This window comes from Chelonia mydas, chromosome 3 (assembly GCF_015237465.2).
Source record: "Chelonia mydas isolate rCheMyd1 chromosome 3, rCheMyd1.pri.v2, whole genome shotgun sequence".
NCBI classification, from domain to species: Eukaryota; Metazoa; Chordata; order Testudines; family Cheloniidae; genus Chelonia; species Chelonia mydas.
In genome coordinates, this window is record NC_057851.1 from 196195689 (window position 1) to 196215699 (window position 20011).

The 20011-nt window shown below is 49.1% G+C and overlaps 2 protein-coding genes and 1 long non-coding RNA gene across 10 annotated transcripts in view; 2 read left to right on the top strand and 1 right to left on the bottom strand.

The window, feature by feature from the left end:
* The window catches only part of FERMT1 (FERM domain containing kindlin 1), a 40182-nt gene extending 31387 nt beyond the window's left edge, over positions 1-8795 (top strand). For all 4 annotated transcript variants that reach the window (XM_043544074.1, XM_037896169.2, XM_037896167.2 and 1 more), the window contains exons 12-15: positions 1-222; positions 2473-2597; positions 4830-4971; positions 7782-8795. In XM_043544074.1, the coding sequence (XP_043400009.1) occupies positions 1-222; positions 2473-2597; positions 4830-4971; positions 7782-7955 (663 nt within the window). In that variant the 3' untranslated portion in view covers positions 7956-8795. The remainder of the gene's footprint in view (positions 223-2472; positions 2598-4829; positions 4972-7781) is intronic.
* LOC119565874 overlaps positions 140-20011 on the bottom strand; it is a 27687-nt gene continuing 7815 nt past the window's right edge. For 3 of the 4 annotated variants that reach the window (XR_005224960.2, XR_006289968.1, XR_006289970.1), the window contains 3 exons: positions 17610-17753; positions 802-1006; positions 143-255 (listed from right to left, as the gene is read on the bottom strand). This is a non-coding gene — a long non-coding RNA (uncharacterized LOC119565874). Of the gene's footprint in view, positions 256-801; positions 1007-17609; positions 17754-20011 lie in introns of all 4 variants that reach the window. The other variant, XR_006289969.1, reaches the window with a different exon arrangement.
* The window catches only part of LRRN4 (leucine rich repeat neuronal 4), a 21340-nt gene continuing 17186 nt past the window's right edge, over positions 15858-20011 (top strand). Inside the window, exons 1-2 of one of the 2 annotated variants that reach the window (XM_043544073.1) lie at positions 15858-16035; positions 17614-17680. The gene's annotated coding sequence lies outside the window, so the exon portion shown is untranslated. The remainder of the gene's footprint in view (positions 16036-17613; positions 17681-20011) is intronic. The other variant, XM_043544072.1, reaches the window with a different exon arrangement.

Below are 20011 nucleotides of genomic sequence, written 5' to 3' on the forward strand. Positions count from 1 at the left end.
GAGAATCAATATGCATGCTGGATGGCTGCTTGTGTCTTAGCTGCGAAAGGCAAAACAATGGCAGACAGCTCTTACCAGCCCGAGGTGCATAAAATCCTTTCATTCCTGAGGATGAAGAACCGGACCACGTCTCCGCAGGCGGTCTCCGATCCAGAGAGCGTGGACATGAAACCGGAACGCTTTGTCTCACCACGATATGCCAAAAAATACAAGTCCAAACAGGTACGGCTGGCGTCATCAGGGTTAGGCTGGCCCCTGGGAAAGGAGAGGTGACAGGCTCCTGATACGCTGTGGGGTGGAGCCCAGGGTCGGACTGGCTCAGAACAGTGCTGGGAAACTTTTCAAGGGGCTCCTGGCCACAGCCAGGAATATCTTACAACAATAATTCTCCTCCTCGGGGTTGAATGAGAGGCCTGTCTCTTTAAAACAAGCACAGCGACAGGCTCTCAACACTTGCTTTCTCCCAGGAAGCCCCCTGCAGCCACCCCTCTGTCTCCAAAGCCAGCGGCTGCCTCCTATTGATGGTGCTGGCACCCCAGAAGGATGCACCAGGGACGGGGTTGTCTGTACCTTAGGTAGATAGGGTCCTCCAGTAGCCCCCTAGACTGGGAAAGGAGGGGAAAAACCTCCCGTGGTGCCCCAACCCCTAGCAGAGCTGGTCGGGAAATGTTTTGGCTAAACTGGTTTTTGTTGGAAAAAGCCAGTTCTCCGAAACAGAAAAAGTTCACGGGACAGGGTCTGTTTTGGCGAGAAGGTTTCTTAGGTCGGGGGAGGGGCACCAGAAGATATGTATGTACGTACTTGCAAACACCACCTCCCAGAACAGCCAGTAGTCCAGTGGTTAGGGCACTTGCCTGGGATATATGTGGGAGACCCAGGTTTAAGGCTGTGCTTTGCCTGAGGCAGCCCAGGGACTTGAACCTCTTGGCTATTCTAGGGTGGAGGGTTGATCTCTTCTCTCTCTCTCTCGCACTCGTTTTTCATTAAAAAAGGGCTCAGTTTCGTCCTGTTGCAAAACAGGAAAAGTTTTTGAAGTCTCAAAAATTTGGGGAGGACTGGAAAAAAGTTTGCCAGGCAGCTCTCCCCCCCCGCCCCCCGAAGTTGTACCAGTTTGTCACTCAGTGGGTTTGAAATGATCAAGTTACAATTGTCGAGTAACGAATTGTTTGCATATAACAAATCAAGTCAGCCCATTCCTCCCAGAACTTATCGGCAGGCTCCTCTCCAAAGCCAGATAGCAGAGCTACCTGCAACTCAGAAAACCCTAGGGTGAGAGCTCCTTTATAGGGCCACAGACTCAGAGGGGCCCCCGCTGCAGGCCTCATAGGCTTCCAGAGCCCAGCCCTGGCATTAGATCAGGAATCAGCGTGGTAAATCTGCTCCCTAGCAAAGAGCACCTTTGTTTGCACCGATGTACTTGTCACTAGATTGCATGAATGAGGCTAAGTGCAGTGACTGCAATGGGCATGAATGAGTACCAAATGTAACAACAGCCTGGTGTCATAAAGGAGCTTGCTTCTCTCATTCGCTTTAAACCTGATCTGCCTACCCCAGCGGGGTCCATTTCCCCAGCACTCTGCAGGGGTCCTGGGCAGCATATTTAGCATTCCAGCAGCATGGCTCCGGAGTGACTCTGCGCACGGCAATGCAGTTTCCATGCCATGAGCTTCTGCAGGGCAAGTCGGGGTAGCAGCCGCAAGTGGACCCGGCGCAAAGCAGAAACAGGGAAGTGCGCCGGGCCAAAACAAGGATGTAGGATGAGAACCAGAAACGAGCCAGCCAGAGAATCGCTAGCCTGAGGCAGTGCAGGGTGCTGGAATGAGCCGTCGCCCCAGGCTAGCTGGGATCGGAGCGCCATATTGTCCTGAATGTGCAGCTTGGAAGCTAAAAGCTCTTCCTGTGCTGTCACTTGATTCCCTCCGTGCACGCCCGCTGCTCTGCACCAATCAGGCAAGGTAGAGCAGTCATAAATTCATTAGGTCTGGCTTCACGAGGCTCCCGCATGCCTAGAGGAATCCTTGGGTGGTAATGGGCCACCGCAGGAGCTCCTACACCACCCAACACCTGGCCTGCAGTGCAGGGGATGTGGCCAGGGCCTCCTAACATCCTGGCAGTCTCCAGCTGTGAAATGCTCCTTAGGGGAGGTGGGCAGCAAACATAAAATAGAGCAGCCCTGAGGTTGCTCTGCTTTATGCTGGAGTCCAGCACAGCAGAAAATGAGGATCAGGCAGGTATCTTTATGCCCCAGTCTCTCCTGATCTGCGCTGAGGAGAACAAGGCCACAGGTCAGGATCTGTCCCTGAGTGAATACAGCACCTTGTTTACTTAGGACAGTGACTACTTCATCCTGAACCATTTGTGTCTGAACATGGCCCTAGAGCGGACACTATTTTATTTAAAGAAAACAAAGGACGTTTTTGCACAGTAGTCCTCCACCCGCTGAACTCCTTCCTCTCTCCCTGTCTCTCTCAGTTGACCGCCCGCATTCTGGAAGCCCACCAAAACGTGGCACAGATGCCGCTAGTGGAAGCCAAGTTGCGTTTTATCCAGGCGTGGCAGTCCCTCCCTGAGTTCGGTTTAACATACTACATTGTAAGGTAATGATGTCAGACTGCCCTGCTGTTTTCCTGGTCAGTGATTGTCAGAGACTCCTTTGAATCTCAGGTCTCAGAACACGATCTTACACTTTTTTTTTTTTTTTTAAGGACCCTTTTTAAATTCTGGAAACCTGCATGCTGTTTTAGGACCAGCTTTATTCTGGGTTTGTACAGCTCTAAGCACAATGAGGTTCTGGCCTAGGACAAGGGCTCCTATGCGTTACGATAATAGAAATATTACTATTTATTAGGTGGTAGCACTTAGGAGCCTCGTTACGCCCCATTGTGTTTGGCATTGTACAAAACATGATGAGTTTTGACTGAAGTAAGGTACCCGGAGGAATAAACTAGACTTATCGCTCATACAGACTCAAAGATGGAAAAGCACCATTTCCTTCTCCGTGTTCTCAACTGTGCCTTGCATTTCATCACTCCTGCTCTTTCCCATTAGCGCTAGATGCAACACTGCATTTCTTTTAAGCATCACACCTGTTTTGGCAATTCATTACGTACGATATGCATTCAAAAAGCAAACTTTCAGCTCCTCCACATCTCAGGGCTTGTCCCCACTTACCGGGGGAATCAACGTGTGGCGATCGATCCACCGGGAGTTGATTTAGCGGGTCTAGTGAAGACCCGCTAAATTGACTGCCGATCACTCTCCTGTTGACTCCGGTACTCCACCAGAACAAGAAGCATAAGGTAAGTCGACAAGAGAGTTTCTCTCGTTGACCCAGTGTGGTGTAGACACTGCAAAAGTCGACCTAAGCTACGTTGACTTCAGCTACGTTAGTCACATAGCTGGAGTTGCGTAACTTAAGTCGACTTAGCCCCATAGTGTAGACCTGCCCTCAGTTGTCAGCTGGAAGCTGGGTCTGAACAAATAGGGTCCAATTCTGCTCTTAGCTATTGCCTTGCAGCATCCATCTCACGCTGCTCTACTGGGTCTTCCTAAGATTTCAGTAGGGATATACAGGTGAACCTGAGGGCAGAATTTAGACGATTGAGTCACAAGTGCTCTCTCCAAAAAGTTCAGCAAAATTTACAGAGCAAAAAAAAAAACCTATAAGGCACATCCCTTATTTGGTGCCTTCTGTCTTGTATAAAGACGATTTAGGATGCACTTTGTCCCTTGTTTCATCAACAATTCTGCAAAAGGTCCTAAACTGTGATACAACTGAATGATTTTGTAGCATAGATAACATATTTGTGCAATGACGTCCTGTAAACTGATAACCAGATCAGAATGTGTGTGAGATATCTGCCTCAAGTCCTTTCACGCAGGGCCAGCTTTGTCCTCTTAGACGAGACTCCAAAATAGAATCAAATTAACACAAAACACTTCCAAGAGCTAAAGAGGCCTTTCCAGCTTTCAGCAAAGGGAGTGGGGGGAAGGAAATGCTTTTCCTAGCTATCTCCTAGGCCCCTTGCCAAGTTCCCATGGAAGGACTTTACTTGGTCTTACCTCAAATACTCATCTCCTCCAGAGTGAGGCAGGAGCATTACTTTATATAGTCTTCTGCAGGTGTCACATGACACTGTCAATGGACCCCCCCCACCATCATGTGATCTGTGTGGAAACTACAGCTCCCAGCAGCCCCCAGGCTTAAAGGGGCTATGTCCCTGTATCAGCTTCTTTGGAGCCGGGATTACATTTTTGTTCTGTGTTTGTATAACACTTAGCACAGTGGGGTCCTGGTCCATGATTGGGGTGCCAATGTGCTATCACAAGATAAATCATAACAGTAATAACAAAGATGTGCCAGCCATGCCTGTGTTTACAGGCCAGCACTCTTACATGTCCCTTTAAAATAAGCTTTTTTTTCCTGTGTTTTTCATACAGTCCTCCTTTATTTCCCTAAAATGTTGGTGGCTGAATAGCTACATTCTCATGAGAATACATTCTTCTGCTGTATTTTCATAGCCACTGCCATATTTTACCAGGCCATATTCTTGCCTGCCTTGTGCCACGCACTGCAGCAGAGAAGGAGCCAAACTTTCCCAAGTTCCAGGATGTTGTGATCAGCGGGTTTGATTCAAGCCCGTTACTGCTCCAACCTCCTGCATTGTTCAGGCTGCCTCTGGGTGCTTGCCTTGCGGCTGACCTGTGCAAAGGCAGCAGAAGCCTCCTCCCCCGTTTTGCCACACTTGCATAAGGGACAGGTGAAATATCTCACTAGGGAAACATGCTGCAAAATGAATCTGCTTTCACCCTCCTCCCCCCCGCCCCAGGTTTAAAGGAAGCAAGAAAGATGATCTGCTGGGAGTTTCCTATAACAGGCTGATTAGGATCGATGCAGCCACTGGGGATCCTATCACAACATGGAGATTCTCCAGTATGAAGCAGTGGAATGTGAACTGGGAAATACGTCAGGTAAAATCAGAACAGCTCTTCATGTCCAATTCCTACATTTCAATCTCCTGAAGATGCTTTCACCAGATCATTTTTTAAAGCCCAAAACTAGTCTGATGTCACGGTTTATTAAATAATCCATTTGTGTGACTAGCGAGACAAGATGGGTGAGGTATTGGACCAACTTCTGTTGGTGAGAGAGACAAGCTTTTGAGCCACACAGAGCTCTTTGAAGCTTGAAATCTTGTCTGTCTTGTAGCCCATAGGACTAGTTTGCCTTTATTATATTCACTGCCTTGTCTTCATTATATTCTGCCTTTATTATATTCAGCAGTCATGCAAGGAACCTACAGGCCTGTAGCCTGTAAGACATTAGGCCTCAAGCCTTATGCTAAGTGCTGAAGCTATGAACTTAGGCACAGATAAATGGCCCAATTGTAACCTCCAAGTTTTGGGGAACTGGGAATAGAGTGTGTAAGAGGAAATTTTGCTCATAACGACAGTCAACCACAGGAACATGAGTTAACATCTGCAGATGACTGCCCACAAGAGTGCCATGGCAAGGAATTAACACACATGATGATAAGTTGAGATCATTGATGTACTAACCTATAGGAGAAGGGCACCTCAATGTTAATAGGGTGAGGAAATACAAATAAGGAAGAGGGGAGAAACCCCTGCTGAATAGGCGTTAGACATATTGGCATCAGCGTACCATATTATACAAGTTGTATCCCAGCCTTCGGACGGTAGGAGAGAGATGTAGTCCTTGGAAGGGGCCAGAATGATGGCCACTGGTGATGAGGAAAATAATGGCTCACATTTCAGGTTGTTCTGCAGGAGATGGTGTGAGTATATGGATGTGCAGATGGACATTCTGTAGTAGCTCTATCTACCTTTACTGAGTTGGGGTGTTTGTGACTGTGCTAAATGTATTAACAAACTATTGTAAGTGCAGAAGTTTTCCTATAGAGTGAGTGTTGCAACTGTGCACATCGGGGTTCCCACCTCTACAGTAATTTTAATAACACTGGGCCTGATCTTGGGACAAGAACCTGTCAACCCTCAAAGTGATAAGTGGGAATTCTTAAGTAATCAGTATAATTAATACAAGAATCTATAGATCAGGCTACATTCTCACCAATAGAAGTTGGTCCAATAAAAAAGATTACCGTACCTACTTTGTCTTTCTAATATCCTGGGACTGTCATGGCTACGACGACACTACATACAACATAGGTATTATACTGTTTTTTTTAAAAAGGCAGAGACTGAAAACTCAGATTTAAAGCACAGTCAGAAAAATGCAAAAATGGCACCTGTTTAATATGTCTGCTCCCTTTGTGTCTAAATCAGATCTGCTCATTGTAATTGACTAGAAAGGGGACAAATTCAGCCCTCAGTTAAATTCTGCCCCTGATTTCATTGGGATGGTACAGGTGAACTCAAGAGCAGAATCGGCTTCCAATGCGTTTTTAATGCTTTACCAGTAAAGTGATAGCAGAGTCAGCTGGGATTACAGTCTGTCTGACCCATCATTCTCTAAACTCCAGAGGCAGAATCTTGATTTCTGGGAATGATGTGAGATGCAGAAAGAACCCAACTTGACTCTCAGATCCCAGGCTGAGTTTGCAGGGCTAACATGGAAATAATCTTCAAGCTCTGCTACTTCAATGCATAAGTCGCTGAGAGAGGGTAAATATGGAGCGCCCCAATGTCATTTTTACAAAGACGCTCAGCTTCCTTGGTCCAGCCAAGCTTTGCTCAGTGTAGGATTTGGTAATTGGAGGGCAAAGATGGCTTTAAGACACCTTTTGTGAATCCTAGATTCGGGGGCCAGAGAGTAGCCTGACCCCTGACATAAGTCAGAGCAGCCTTCAGGCTGCTCTGTCTCAGTGGGTCTCAACCAGGGGTCCGGGGCTCCCTGACTGCAAGCAGGTTTCAGGGGGTCTGTTAAGCAGGGCCGGTATTAGGCTTGCTTGGGCCCAGGGCAGTAAGCTGAAGCCCCACCACATGGGGCTCAAGCCCAGGTCCCTGAGACCTGCCACCCAGGGCTGAAGCCAATACCTGAGCAACTTACACACAGAAAAACAGTTGTTGTGGCACAGGTGGGCCATAGAGTTTTTATGGCATGTTGGGGGGACCTCAGAGAGAAAAAGGTTGAAAGCCCCTGCTCTAGCTTACACCTGGCTCCCCCTAGGCCCAAGGGCCTTTCCAGAAGCCAGGGATAACAGAAGTGTGAGAAGCTCCAGCTACCCCCCAAGAATGCCCCTTGTGTGCCAGGGACTGGGAGGGTGTGGTGAGGAGCTGCTATGCCAGGATCACAAGGAGGCAGAATTCAACTACAACTAGAATTGTACAACTAGAATTCTAGCCCCCAAAGCACACTTGGATTCAGCACGTGACATCCTGAACAATAATTAAATAGTAACGTTCTTTAACTTGTTTGCATACAGACTCAAAGTAGGGTCGTTCCTGTCCTTTGCAACATTCCCACTGATCTGTTTAAAAGCTGGGAACTTCCCCAGCTACCTTAGTGTGATCAGTGAAACGGCTTATTGTTTGGGCTGTAAAAACAGTAAGGGAGATTTGACCACAAGAGGGCCCTAACTGAACAGATTGGGGAAAAAGGGCTTACTGAAAATTCAGAAATCCTTTTCCCACACTACTCTTATTAGCAATGCCAGCTATTTATTTAGGCATTTATAGTCCAACAGGTATTTATTGGGCTCCGTCTATTCTAAAGATATATGTGATCACTGGTACAGAGATGATCTTGTTTATTTTCATCATTTTCATCATTTCGTTTTTGCTCTTCATTTTCTCTTTAGGTTGCAATTGAGTTTGATCAGAATGTGTCCATTGCTTTCACGTGCCTGAGTGCAGATTGCAAGGTTGTCCATGAATACATTGGAGGTTACATCTTCCTGTCCACTCGTTCCAAAGACCAAAATGAAACACTGGATGAAGATCTGTTCCATAAATTAACTGGAGGACAGGAATGAGGTGAAGCAACATGTTTGTTTGCTGGCAAAAAGGAGCAGACAATATATAAGATTTTCTCTCTTATACTGTTACTTCTGTTGGCTGATGGAATAGCAGACCGTGTACTTATCCTGTGTCAAAGGGATGGAATAAGGTGACTCTCGATCAACATTAGGGAAATAAGACTTCTTTGGTTGGTTGTTTTCGTGCTACGTGAAGATTTCACCAAAGGTTCACTTTATCTTGATTGTTGATGGACATTTCCCATTCTTTCCTGTTTAACGTAGATGACCTATTTTAGCATCCTGAACAAGGAATTTGAGGATATTGGGATACACTGTCCTGTTCTGTTACACTGGTGCAACTGCCATTGATTTCCCATTTTCTAGGTTATCTCAGGATTAATAGAGCTAAGGCTACATGAATATACATTTGAAAGCTATATTACTGGAACAAAATACTACCTATCATATACATAGGATGGTCCTTTCAGTACTCTGTGATCTGTCTTGCACATGGAACTATCAAGCTCTGAGGATCAGTTAAGGACCCAGTCCTGCAAATGCTTATTGCTATTGTTGGACTATTCACAGGCACGAAGTCACACTGAAGTCAAAGGGACAACTCCTGTGCATAAAGTTAAGCACAGGTATTAATCTTGGCACTTAAACATTAGTCTTTTGGGGAATATTTTCATTTTGATGTTAAAATAATTGTTTTAATAGCTATTTCTCCATTATTTAACACTTTACAAAGGCCTGTAAACGTGCTTCCTCGCTATTTTATGAACGTGGCATTAAATTCTGGGCAAAAGTGATTACATGCCATTATCTACTTGAGACCTGAATTATCTGTGGGAACGTTGATACTAAAATCTGTAATGCTGAATCCTTTGGTCTTGGGTTTCAAGATACACACTTCACAACTGCAAAACAAAATCCCTCTTCATTGGATAGATAGGTCCACTGGAGTTAATGGTGAGACTCCCATTGTCTTCAGTGGGGTTTGGCTCAGGCCTGTAGTGCTCAACTGTTAGCAAAGTGCTTGATCCCTGGACAGGGTAATCCAGGTACAGTCATAAAATGCTGACCAGTTAAATGGCATGGATGCACTTAAAGAAGTACGGCACCCAGTACGTGGGTTACTTCCACACCCCCAAGATTTCATGCAGCCTGAGATGCTGAATTTGTCACTACAGAATCACTGCTAGGTGTTGTTTGTTTGGGCTGTTGTTGGGCCTGATTCTTCTTTCACTGGGTCTGGTTTTACTCCAGTCTCTCTGTTGGCTGCAGTGGAGTTATTCCTGATGCATACCGGTGTATGCGCATGAGGGTTCAAGTGGATTGAAACAGGAGGGGGAGCTGTGGAGGAGCACCACAAACCCAAGCCAGGGAGAGGAAGGGGAGCATTCCCTCTTCTTATAGCAGCGCTGTTCCCCTTTCTTTAGCCTTCTGTGGGAAGAGTTAGACCCAATGGTGTTCTACTAGTGAAATTCACTCATGGTGCAGAGGGACCATACAAGGCCTTCTATGCTACTTAATGCCTGCTCGGGAGCTGCTAACAACAGTAGTAAGTAGTTCTTTTCATCAGTAGATCTCAAAGCCCTTTACAAAGGAGGTCAGTGTCATTATCCCCATTTTACAGATGGGGAAACTGAGGTCCGGGGGAAGTGAAGTGACTTGCCCAAGGTTGCCCAGCAGGACCGTGGCAGAGCCAGGAACAGAACCGTGGGCACTTCAGTCCTTGTCCAGTGCTCTACCCACTAGGCAACACTGTGTTGAGATCAGAGAGAGGCAGCATGAACCGATCTTGCAATCCAAGGTGCAGGCTGTGTTAGGCTGTTGATTTTGAAGAACTCTACCTTTGCTTCATGCCATGGGGAGTTCTGCCTACACGCCACAGCATGCTAGAGCTGCCGGCAGCAGGAGGGAACCACGTGGTATGCTGTGTATGTATGAATGTTCGTGCAGTAAGATTTTGAAATGTTTCCCACTCTAGCCCGGCTTGAAACACATTTTTGCTGTTCCAGCCCTTAAATAAAGACACACTTTTGTATTCAAGGAAGGCTGTCGTTGGGATTGTGTATTGAACACACGGTATCTTTAACTTCCATTGTTTCGCGCTCATGCTAATACTTTGCTACCCTTCAAACAATGGTGTCCTGCTGGTGCAGGGAGGATGGCCCTATATACTCATCCAGGAGCCTGGAGGACGTCTTTCCCCTGGTTTTCCTTTATAGTCGTGAACTCTCAGAAGTCTAGCAGCGTGCCAACCATCCTCCCGCCCAAGGAGTGCTGGAAATGGTACCCCGTACAGCCCAGTGACATCACTCCGAAGCGAGTTAGAAGGGGTCACGCTAAAGATTCTTCACCTCAGGGGTGGCCAACCTGGGGCTCCGGAGCCCCATGCGGCTCTTCAGAGGTTAACATGCGGCTCCTTGTACAGGCACCGGCTCTGGGGCTGGAGCTACAGGCGCCAACTTTCCAGTGTGCCGGGGGCTGCTCACTGCTCTGCCTCAGGCCCTGCCCCCATTCTACCCCTCAGCTGGCCGTGCCCTCGCTCCTCCCCCACCCAGCCTCCTGCACGCCACAAAACAGCTGATCAGGAGGTGCAGGAAGGGAGCGGGAGGTGCTGATCGGCGGGGCTGCTGGTGGACAGGAGGCTGTTATGGGGGGCGGGGGCGGGCTGCTGATGTATTACTGTGGCTCTTTGGCAATGTACATTGGTAAATTCTGGCTCCTTCTCAGGCTCAGGTTGGCCACCCCTCCTCTACCTCCTGGTCTTTGCCAGCTTGAGTCTCATCCCCCTGTATGGAATATTGCCCACCGCCTCTGTGATGTGTTTATCGGGGGACACATTGCCAGTATTTTTCTCTGCCCCCACAGCTGATTTGACAAGCAATATGCTGCCCCTACTGTTACAAAAGCGCCATAGCCTCCATAGTGACCACAGGTATTCCAGACCTCCATTTTTTTTTCCCCCTATTGTCCAAAAGCTGGCACTTCCAACAGCACCACGCCCCCTAGCACCTTGCTGGGGCATCGGTTCATGACTGACTCAGGGCTTGTCTATTCTGGGATCTTACTCACTAGGGTCTTACCTTGGTTTACAACTGGCAAGCGGCACTGGTACAAGGAACTTAGTGCGTCTACAGTAGGGACTTGCATTGGTGCAGTTACGCTGCAAAGCAGGAAGGTCCTGAGAAGGAAGGATACCAGGTATCGCTATAGGCAGCCCCCTGTGCTTTCCCTGGAGGTCTCAAAGTCCTGTCCAAGCAGTAACACGGCCCAGCGTTTTCACTTCTTCATAATTAGAAAATGGAAGAGCAGGTGACCTTTCAAAGGGGCATTGCTGTCCCTGAGCCACCGGTTAAATCGGATCAGTTGTTTGTGAATTCTCAGTCTGACCCCAGGCATTCTCGCGGAACATGAAATAGTGTAGTGCTGCCCTGGTGGCACGTACAGCTCTGACGCTTGTGTTTTCACGTCTTCGTCAAAAAGCTTCCTTGCTTCTCCGTTCCCCTCTTGCAATGCTGCTTTGTGGGACGCCTTGCATCAAAAGCAAATTAAACGGCAGGAGAGGCTCTTCATGAGTTTCCGGTATCTCAGTCAGAGCTTTTCCCCGGGGGATGAGATGCTTTGTGTAGCCGGGCCCTGAGTCTCGGGTGCACTGGGGATATTGCTTTGCCAGAAAAAAGCTGTCCTTAAGCTAGGTGAAAATCCTCTCAGTTCTACTTCCTGCAAGTGCGTGTGTGTGAAAGGTCCCTGCTGTGACCGTCCGTAGAGGGCATGAGTCTGTGACAGGCGCCTGCTGGAGCGTTTTGGCTCTTTAGCTGCTACAGCTCGAGCTAATGCTTTTAGCCCTGGTTCAGTCCCTGGTGTATGGGGCAAATAGAGCGAGCGTCTGTCACACCAGCAGTACGAGGGAGCATGACCAGCAGTGGCGGAAGTGCCCTAAAATGGGGGGGTGGGGGACACAGGCGCCTGAACTGTGGTGCTGCCCCCAAGGCCCTGCTCCTGCACTGCCCCTTCTCCCCGAGCCCCTGCCCTTGTGCCACCCATTCCCCTGAAGCCCCATCCTCAGACCCTTGCTTCTCCCTGAGCCGCAGCCACCTCACCACCGCTTCCCCCGAGGCCCTGCTCCCATTCTGCCTTTTTCCTCTTCCCCGCTTGCTCCTCTCCACCCCTCCCCCTGTCACTCACTCTTATGGCCAGTAAAAAGTGGGGGGGCATGGCCCGCTGACACACACACACCCCGTTCCGGTGCCCCGATCATGACCCACTATTCCAAGCCATTGTAATAGCCATTGGCAGCTAGTATGGCCTGCTTTAACTCACACCCCATGATGAGCAGCCCCAGGATTGGGCCAACTGCAGCTCAAAGCCACCTTTTGCATTGCCACCCACGCTGAGCCAAGTGCTGCTTTGCTAGACCCCACGAACCAGCCCTTTGTGTGACTTGGCATTTCAGTTACTGTGTGCCACAGCCTGCTTGCCTTACTCCTACAAAAACCCTGTTGAAGTCAGCGTTTGCTTGTGGATACCAGCTGGTTTACGCAAGTGAGTAATGGCTGCAGGATCAAACCCTTCTAGTTAGATGAGTCGTTTACGTAGCACCAAAAGTGCCTACAAAGTCCCTACCCTGAATTTAAAGGGAAACTCCATGGAAATAAGATTTTTGCATTCAGAGACAGAGGTATTGTCTAGACGAAAACAAAATTAATTATGAAATGAATATTTGGGCTCTAAATAATAGTCCATTGTTGCCACCCTATTCTGTATGTCACAAAGCAAAATCAGATCAGGGTAAAACATTACACATGTCTTGCATAGCTGGGGCCTGCTCCAACTCCCAAGGAATTCCACGAAAGAGATTTACCACTGATTTCGGAATGGGGTCCTGACCTATAATACATGTGTACAACAAATGGCATGCTGTGCACAGACCATAGGCTTGTTTAGACCACAGGCTAAATAAACGTGTTCTTGCTTTTATGTTCCTTGTAGGAAAAGAATTAACTTGTGCTCACTCTGGGGTTTGATTGGCCTATCCAAAAATGTTTCCTCTTTTATTGGCTTTTGATGAAATTCTCCAGTTTTTTGGATACTTCCATTGTTAGGTTCCTTTTAAGAATTCTTTGCCTTCCTGGTGGGGAAACACTCAGCGCCAGAGCCTTTACAACCTGGTACCATCTCTTTCTATTGCTCCCTCCTAGCTTCGGCTTATCTCACTGTGTCATTAAGGAATGCAGGCCTCATCCTTAACATTCCAGCTCGGACAGTCAGAGGCTTTGACTCAGATCAAGGGAGAAGCCGAGGTGGGATCTGTTTTAGATTTCAAAACCCAACCACATACACAGCCTGTGCAAAATGGCCTGATCAAAACACATGCCCGAACTGAGATCCTGGCCATTCCCTTTGCCTTGTCACAAGAAGCCTTGGTAGAGTTGGAGAGAGGAGAAAATAAAAAAGTTAAAGAAACAGCCGAGGCTGGTGATGTGTGGATGAAAGCAGGTGGATGAAACTGACACACAGCAGAGCTTACCGCCTGTTTACAGCAGATTGCAATGTGTGTCTGATTCAAAATAGGGTGGTGGCAACACTATCTACCCCTAGGAGCCTTCATCAGTATGACCGTGGCTATTTATTACTAGTCAGATCAGGTCTCCATTGTGCTAGGCACTGTACTAACCTGTGGGAAGGCGTAGTCAGTTCCCTGGAGAGCTGACCATCCAAAATGCAGACAACGGCTGGGGAGAATACTGAGGAGGAAGAAAGGCAGGGCCTGATCCTGCAAGAGTGCTCAGCACCTTACAGAACGTGCTCGGTGTCTTTCTGAATTGGGCCCAGGCAAGGGGCTGAGCACCTTGCAACACCCACTGACGTTAGCAGGAGTTGCGTGTGCTCAGCACTTTTCAAGGTCAGGCCCATAAGGGGCAAGATTATGTGTTGATTTTCACCCTGCTTGAACCGAATGGCCCCGTTGCTAGTTACCGTGCTGTCTTTTCAACTCTCCAAAGGCTGTCTGGTTTAACTCCTGGGGTGAAATCACTGGGGCTGAGTGAAAAGTGAGGGCAGAGCTTGGCTCAGAGTTTAGTTGGGCAGCCTTTTAAGAGTGTGATTAGTCCATTTTCCCATGAAGATACATTGCCCATAAGTACCAAGCTCGCAGTAGCAAATGCTCCAGCAGGACTTCCTGGCTCAAGGCAAAGAGAGTGCATCGCCCGGTCGTGAGTTAGTCTGCAGATGAGGGAAGTCCAAAGAAAAGTAGCATTTAATGCTTTGAGGGTGGAGTTTTCATGAGCTCTGAGCACTGGCCTAACTCAGCTCCCATAATGAGTGCTTTGGCTAATCCCACTTTAAGTGGTAATTGAATCAACTAACTGGGGCAGGTACAGAACAGCTGAAGCCACGGATGGTTTCCTACCATGTTGTTAGCAGGAGCCCAGGATACACAGTCAGGTGAGCAGTCCCTCAGAACTGAGGGCAAGTCTACATGAAGATGCTTTATGCTGACAGGAGAGCTTTCCCATTGCTCTCCCGTCAACATAGCACTATCTACACGGGGTGTTAGGTCGGTACAACAACGTTGCTCGGGGGTGTGGATTTTTCACACCCATGAGCAACACAGTTATACTGATATAGGTGTGTAGTGTGGATCAGACCTCAGTGGGGCCGCTTGTGTGAGTAAGGCAGCAGGATCAGGCACTAGGTCGGGAAACCCTTTGCCTTGTCTTAGAACTGAACCAGCTGACCCCATAGTCTACAAGGGAACAATCCGTACGTCTCCTGGGAACCACAATGGCTTCCAATAGTCCCATTAAGAGACCGTATCTTGTTTCTTCGGATGTTCTGCTAGTTTTCAAGGCCCCTGCCCCCCTTAGATAGTGAATGACATGGCCCGCGATAAGTCTTGTATGCACATACTTTCAAGGTCTGTAGGAAAAGCAGTGCATGGATTAAAGTCCTGTCTTTGGGCTGTGCAGGTCTGCCACGCACAGATGTGTTACTCTCCTGGGACAGCAAAGGCTCCAAAGAGAACACAAACCACGGCTTTGATGATTATTTGGCTTGCAGTAGCACCTGGGGTTCTGTGCTTTTGTTTACACTTTCACTTTGGTGCAGTCCCTATTGACTCCTGTCCCTGCTGTCTGTGTGCTTTCCTATAAAATCTTCATCTTCCTCCTTCTCCTAATGATTATTTGCATTAAAGTAGTGCCCAGAGGCCCCGCCTGAGATCAGGCCCCGAGTGTGCCAGGCACTGTACAAACATATAGTCCCATCGCTTACAAGATAAGACAGCCAAAAGGTGAGGGAGGAAACCCAGAGGAAGTGACTTGCCCCAGCTCTAAGGGCAGAACTGGGACACTTTATAATTAATGAACCACGCTCCCTAAGTCTTCAGGCGGCTGAACACAGGTTATGCCCTTCTCTGGCTAGTGGCGGGGAACACCCCGTTCCTCAGACCTCCAGAGATGGTACTTGAGGTGAGAACTTTGGTTTCGACATTCGCTCGGGGCCTCCTTCCAGGTAAGGCTGCTCTTAAAAGCCACTTGCCTGGTGTGGCTGTTTCCAGGGTTTGCACTTTTAGTCTCCAGGCGCCTGCAGAGAAATGTCAGCGGGCTGGGGCGACTTTATCTGCTGCTTGAGAAATCTCAGGGCTGGTGTCAGCAGACAAGCGTCAGCATCGGCCCTTCTTCACCTTGACCCTTTAGTGAAGAGACATAATAACTCCCCCCACCCCAGCGTGGGTGGACGAAGAGGAGCTGGGTATAGAAATTGTTCTCCCTCGCTCTGCCCCCCCATCCCCTCAGACTGAAGGGGAAGGGACTGGTCCTGCCTGGGGAGGGGGTGTTAGGAAATCTTCCCACCACCTTGCTGGTAAGGGTGAGGGAGCTGGGTGTGTGCAAAGGGGAGGAGAGTGGGCCTGTCCCCTCCCCGCTCCCAGGGAGGGTGGGGAAGCTGACATGTAGGGGAGTGAGGCTAGTCCAGATCTCTCCCCTAGCTGCAGGAAGAGAGCAGACGCTGCTGAGTCACTCCTGTGTATAAGCAAGCGCCAGGGAATCAGAGCAGCGCAGACCCCAGCAGGAGTCCTGGACAGGTATGTGCATGCTGGCGAGGCTGAGTGGGTGGGATTGGCTGTGAGCGTCTGGGTTTCTAACCGGCCCATTTTCCACCTGTCCCCCTGGGTCTGGGCTCCACAAGGGCTTGTGGCATTTCTGCTGCCCTGGGACTAGGCTGGAGGCAGAGGACTCTGACGCTGCTGTCTCTTGGGCTCAGGGCCGAGCAGGCTCTTGCAGGGCCTCTGATATGGGGAGCATAAAGGGGACATAAAGACCCCATTTCCCCTGTGCCTGTCGCAGACAGAAGGCAAGCGGGACTGGAAAATGCCTGGCCCAATGCAGGGCCTGCAGCAGCAGTGAACGGTAACCATTCCTAACAGAGCAATAATGGGAACACAATTGAGCTCTGTGTTCCACATAGTAATGGGCTTGAATCACCCTGCCAATGAGACTTGTTTGGATGAGCGTTCAGCTTCAAGATGCTAGCAGAGCAGGAATGATGACCTAATGGTTAGAGTCCTGGGTTTGAGTCCCTACTCTGCCACAAACTACCTGTGTGACCTTGGGCTAGTCACTTAGGGTGAGACTTTTAAAGGTACTTGGGTGCCTAATGGGATTCTCAAAGTCGCCTAACTCCCTCTGATTTAAAAAAAAATCCAATGGGAGTTAGGCACCTAACCCGCTTACACCCTTTAGAAAATCCCACCAGGCACCTGTCTGCATTTTTAGGCACCTTCAAAAAACAGCACTCTCTCTGCCTCAGTTCCCCACCTGTATAATGGGGATAATAGCACTGGCCTAGCTCACAGGGGGTTGGGAGGATAAATACATTAAAGGCTGAGCTGCTCAGATACTGTGGCAATTTGGGGGGGGAGGGGGTATAAGTACCAGAGATAGCTAGCTCCGTGTGCAATCGCAGCTGTCGCTTTGTTCAGTTCTTCCCACTTGTTCCAGGCGAAGGCTGCATGTCGGGGCAGAGGAACAGGCTGTGTTGTGCACAGTCAGTACGGGGCTCTGGGGAGGCAGCAGATGGAATTTAGGGAGGGCAGCTGCACTTCATGGAGCAGCCTGGCAGCTGTTGTGGTGGGGGCTGAGGGGTGAAGGCTGCAGCATACACGCACCCAGCTAGCTCTGACCGAGAGCAAGCACAACAGAGGAGAGGGATGGGGAAGGCAAATGTAACCGGAGATGCTCATGACAGGCCAGATCCTGCAAGCAGCTGAGCACTTCTGAGGTGCAGGCTCCTCAGCTCCTGGCTGAACAAAGGGTGCTCCTCGCTGTGGCAGGTCAGGCTCTGCAGGCATAAACGAGGAGAAATGCAGTGGGGCGGGGCTGGGAGCTGCATACAGTTCTGATGCAGAGTGCTCCGGGGAGGGGGCAGTGGATCGAATCCACTGGTGTTGCATACGTGGCAGTGTGATGCATATTACGAATCATCCACCTGCAAGTACTCAGCAGGAAATTTTCCGTGGCCCTGGCCTTGCCTAAGAGACCCCTCACAGCTATGGCGGTTAGGAGATTTATACGCACTCGCCTTTCTCTGGATGGGACTGGTGAGGAGCAGGCGCCAACCAGAGCTGCACAAAAGTAGAACTAATACCCAACCTCTTACCTAGGTCACAGGGTCCAGGACAAGCTGTTCAGAGGCTGGGCGTTTTCCAGGTTAACAGCTCCAGAGCTCAGGTAGGGAATGGGAGCAGAGTGCGCTAAAGGAGTGAGTGACCAAGGGAGCAGCTTCTTGCTGACAGGCCTCTTTCTGCAGGGGGAAAAGGCCCCTCTTGAGTTATGATCATTTTGGTGCAAGGCAATGAGGACCCCTGCATACACTCTAATAAATCAATGACACTGAATCCTCTACTGCCAGGAAAGTCACCTGCTGCAAGGCCCGTGCCACCACCTGGGAAAGGGGCATCGGTGTAACTATCGAAGGGCTAGAAGCAGATCTAGGGGAAGAGTTTCAAAAGTGCCCAAGGGATTTAGGAGCACAGGTTTTCAAAAGCCCTAAAGTGGTTTAGGCAATGGCTACGCTACAAAACTCTGCCAACATAGCAATGCTGATTAGGGATGTGAAGAGGTGTGAACCCTGACCAATGTAGCTGTGCTGGCCAAAGTGTAGACTTGGCTATACTGGCAAAAACATAGCCATGCTGGTATAAGCTGTGTCCACACTATACTCCTGGGGAATTCTTTGCCACTACACACATGCAGAATTCATGTTCCCCGCAGATTTTTTTTCTCTGCAGAAAATATATTCCGCCAGAGAGGCGCTGCAGTTACACCTTTCACCCACCAGGGGCTGCTGTGGCACTAGAGCAGACAGCTCACTGTAACAGCCAGCTGTCAATAGGGAGGAGGAGAGGCTGTGTTCCTCATAGCACCCTGCCTGTGGGGCCAGGTGAGGAGGCATGGGATATGGGGAGACAGACAAAGTGGAGCACACAGGACTGCTGGGGGAATCACACAGACCGGGGGTTCAGAAGGGGAGGGACAGACTGGGGCAGGGGCTGAATGGAACAGGGGGGTGCAGGGACACCGGGGGGGGAGAGCAAGGAGGTACAGGTCCACATTGGAATGGGGGTAGCTGAAAGGGGGTTCAGGGCCACATGGGGATGGGATGAGGGGTGCAAGTGGGCAGGGGGTGGCTGAGTGGGGGTGCAGGAATACATGGGGATGCAAGGGGACAGGGAGGGGGTTCAGGGACACATGGGGATGGGAGGAGGGATGGCTGAGTGGGGGTGCAGGAGCACATGGGGATGGTGGGAGGGAGGTGTAGGGCTGCAGGGAGGGCTGAGTGTTGGTGCAGGGACACATGGGGACGGGGGAAGAGGCGTGCAGGGGCACATGGGGACAGGGGCAGATGTGCATGGGAGAGATTAGGGGTCAGCCAGGGTCTGCATGGGGGAGGCTCCCCAACTCTCTAACAATTCCTCCTCCCTCCAAAAACATGTTCCATACTTCTCCCACCGACACCCAAAATCCTCCAGGTTCACTCCCAGGCTGCTTCCCAGCAATTATTTCTCTCTTCCTCAGCTCCTCTGTTACCCCTGACTCCTCCAAGCGTTTGCACTGCATCTGAGGGGTGCGGGAAATACTGTTCTGTATTGTAGTTTAAATGACTCATTACTCAGAGTTCTATATTAATTTGCCTAGTAAGTAACCTATTTGTCAAAAAAACATTTCCTGAATCTTTTTTGTTGTCTGTAGGGTTACAGACATACTTGTTGACAGGTATTTTCATAGAATCATAGGACTGGAAGGAACTTGAGAGGTCATCTAGTCCAGTCCCCTGCATTCATGGCAGGACTAAGTATTATCCAGACCATCTCTGACAGGTGTTTGTCTGACCTGCTCTTAAAAATCTCCAGTGACAAAGATTCCACCACCTCCCTAAGCAATTTATTCCAATGCTTAACCATCCTGACAGTCAGGAAGTTTTTCCTAATGTCCAACCTAAACTGCCCTTGCTGCAATTTAAGCCCATTGCTTCTTGTCCTATCCTCACAGGCTAAGGAGAACAATTTTTCTCTCTTCTCCTCGTAACAACCTTTTATATACTTGAAAGTACATAATGCCTCATCTTTTAAGTCTTTGGAAATAAATTACCAAAATAATTGAAACGGGAGTGATTATATTGAGTTATTTTGACAAATAAAATATGCAGAATTTTAAAATATTGTGCGCAGATAATTTTTTGGTGCAGAATTCCCCCAGGAGTAACACTAGTGCTCTGCCAGTACAGTATACTGGTATTGTTATACCATCAAAGGACTCCTAGTGTAGACCTTGCCAAAGGGGCCTGACTTTCAATGGAACCTAGCTGCTTTTCCCCACAAGCCGCATTGAAAGAAAAGTCAATGGGCCTCGTGCTCTTAAATCCCCTGGGGGCTTTTGAAAATCTCCAAGATCATTCTCTTTGAACCCATAAGATTCCGACACTTGCATTCTGCAGGCCACTTTGTAGGAGAGCCACCTTGCCATGGGCATGCCTGACCTTCCAAGCCCTGCCTCCCCACT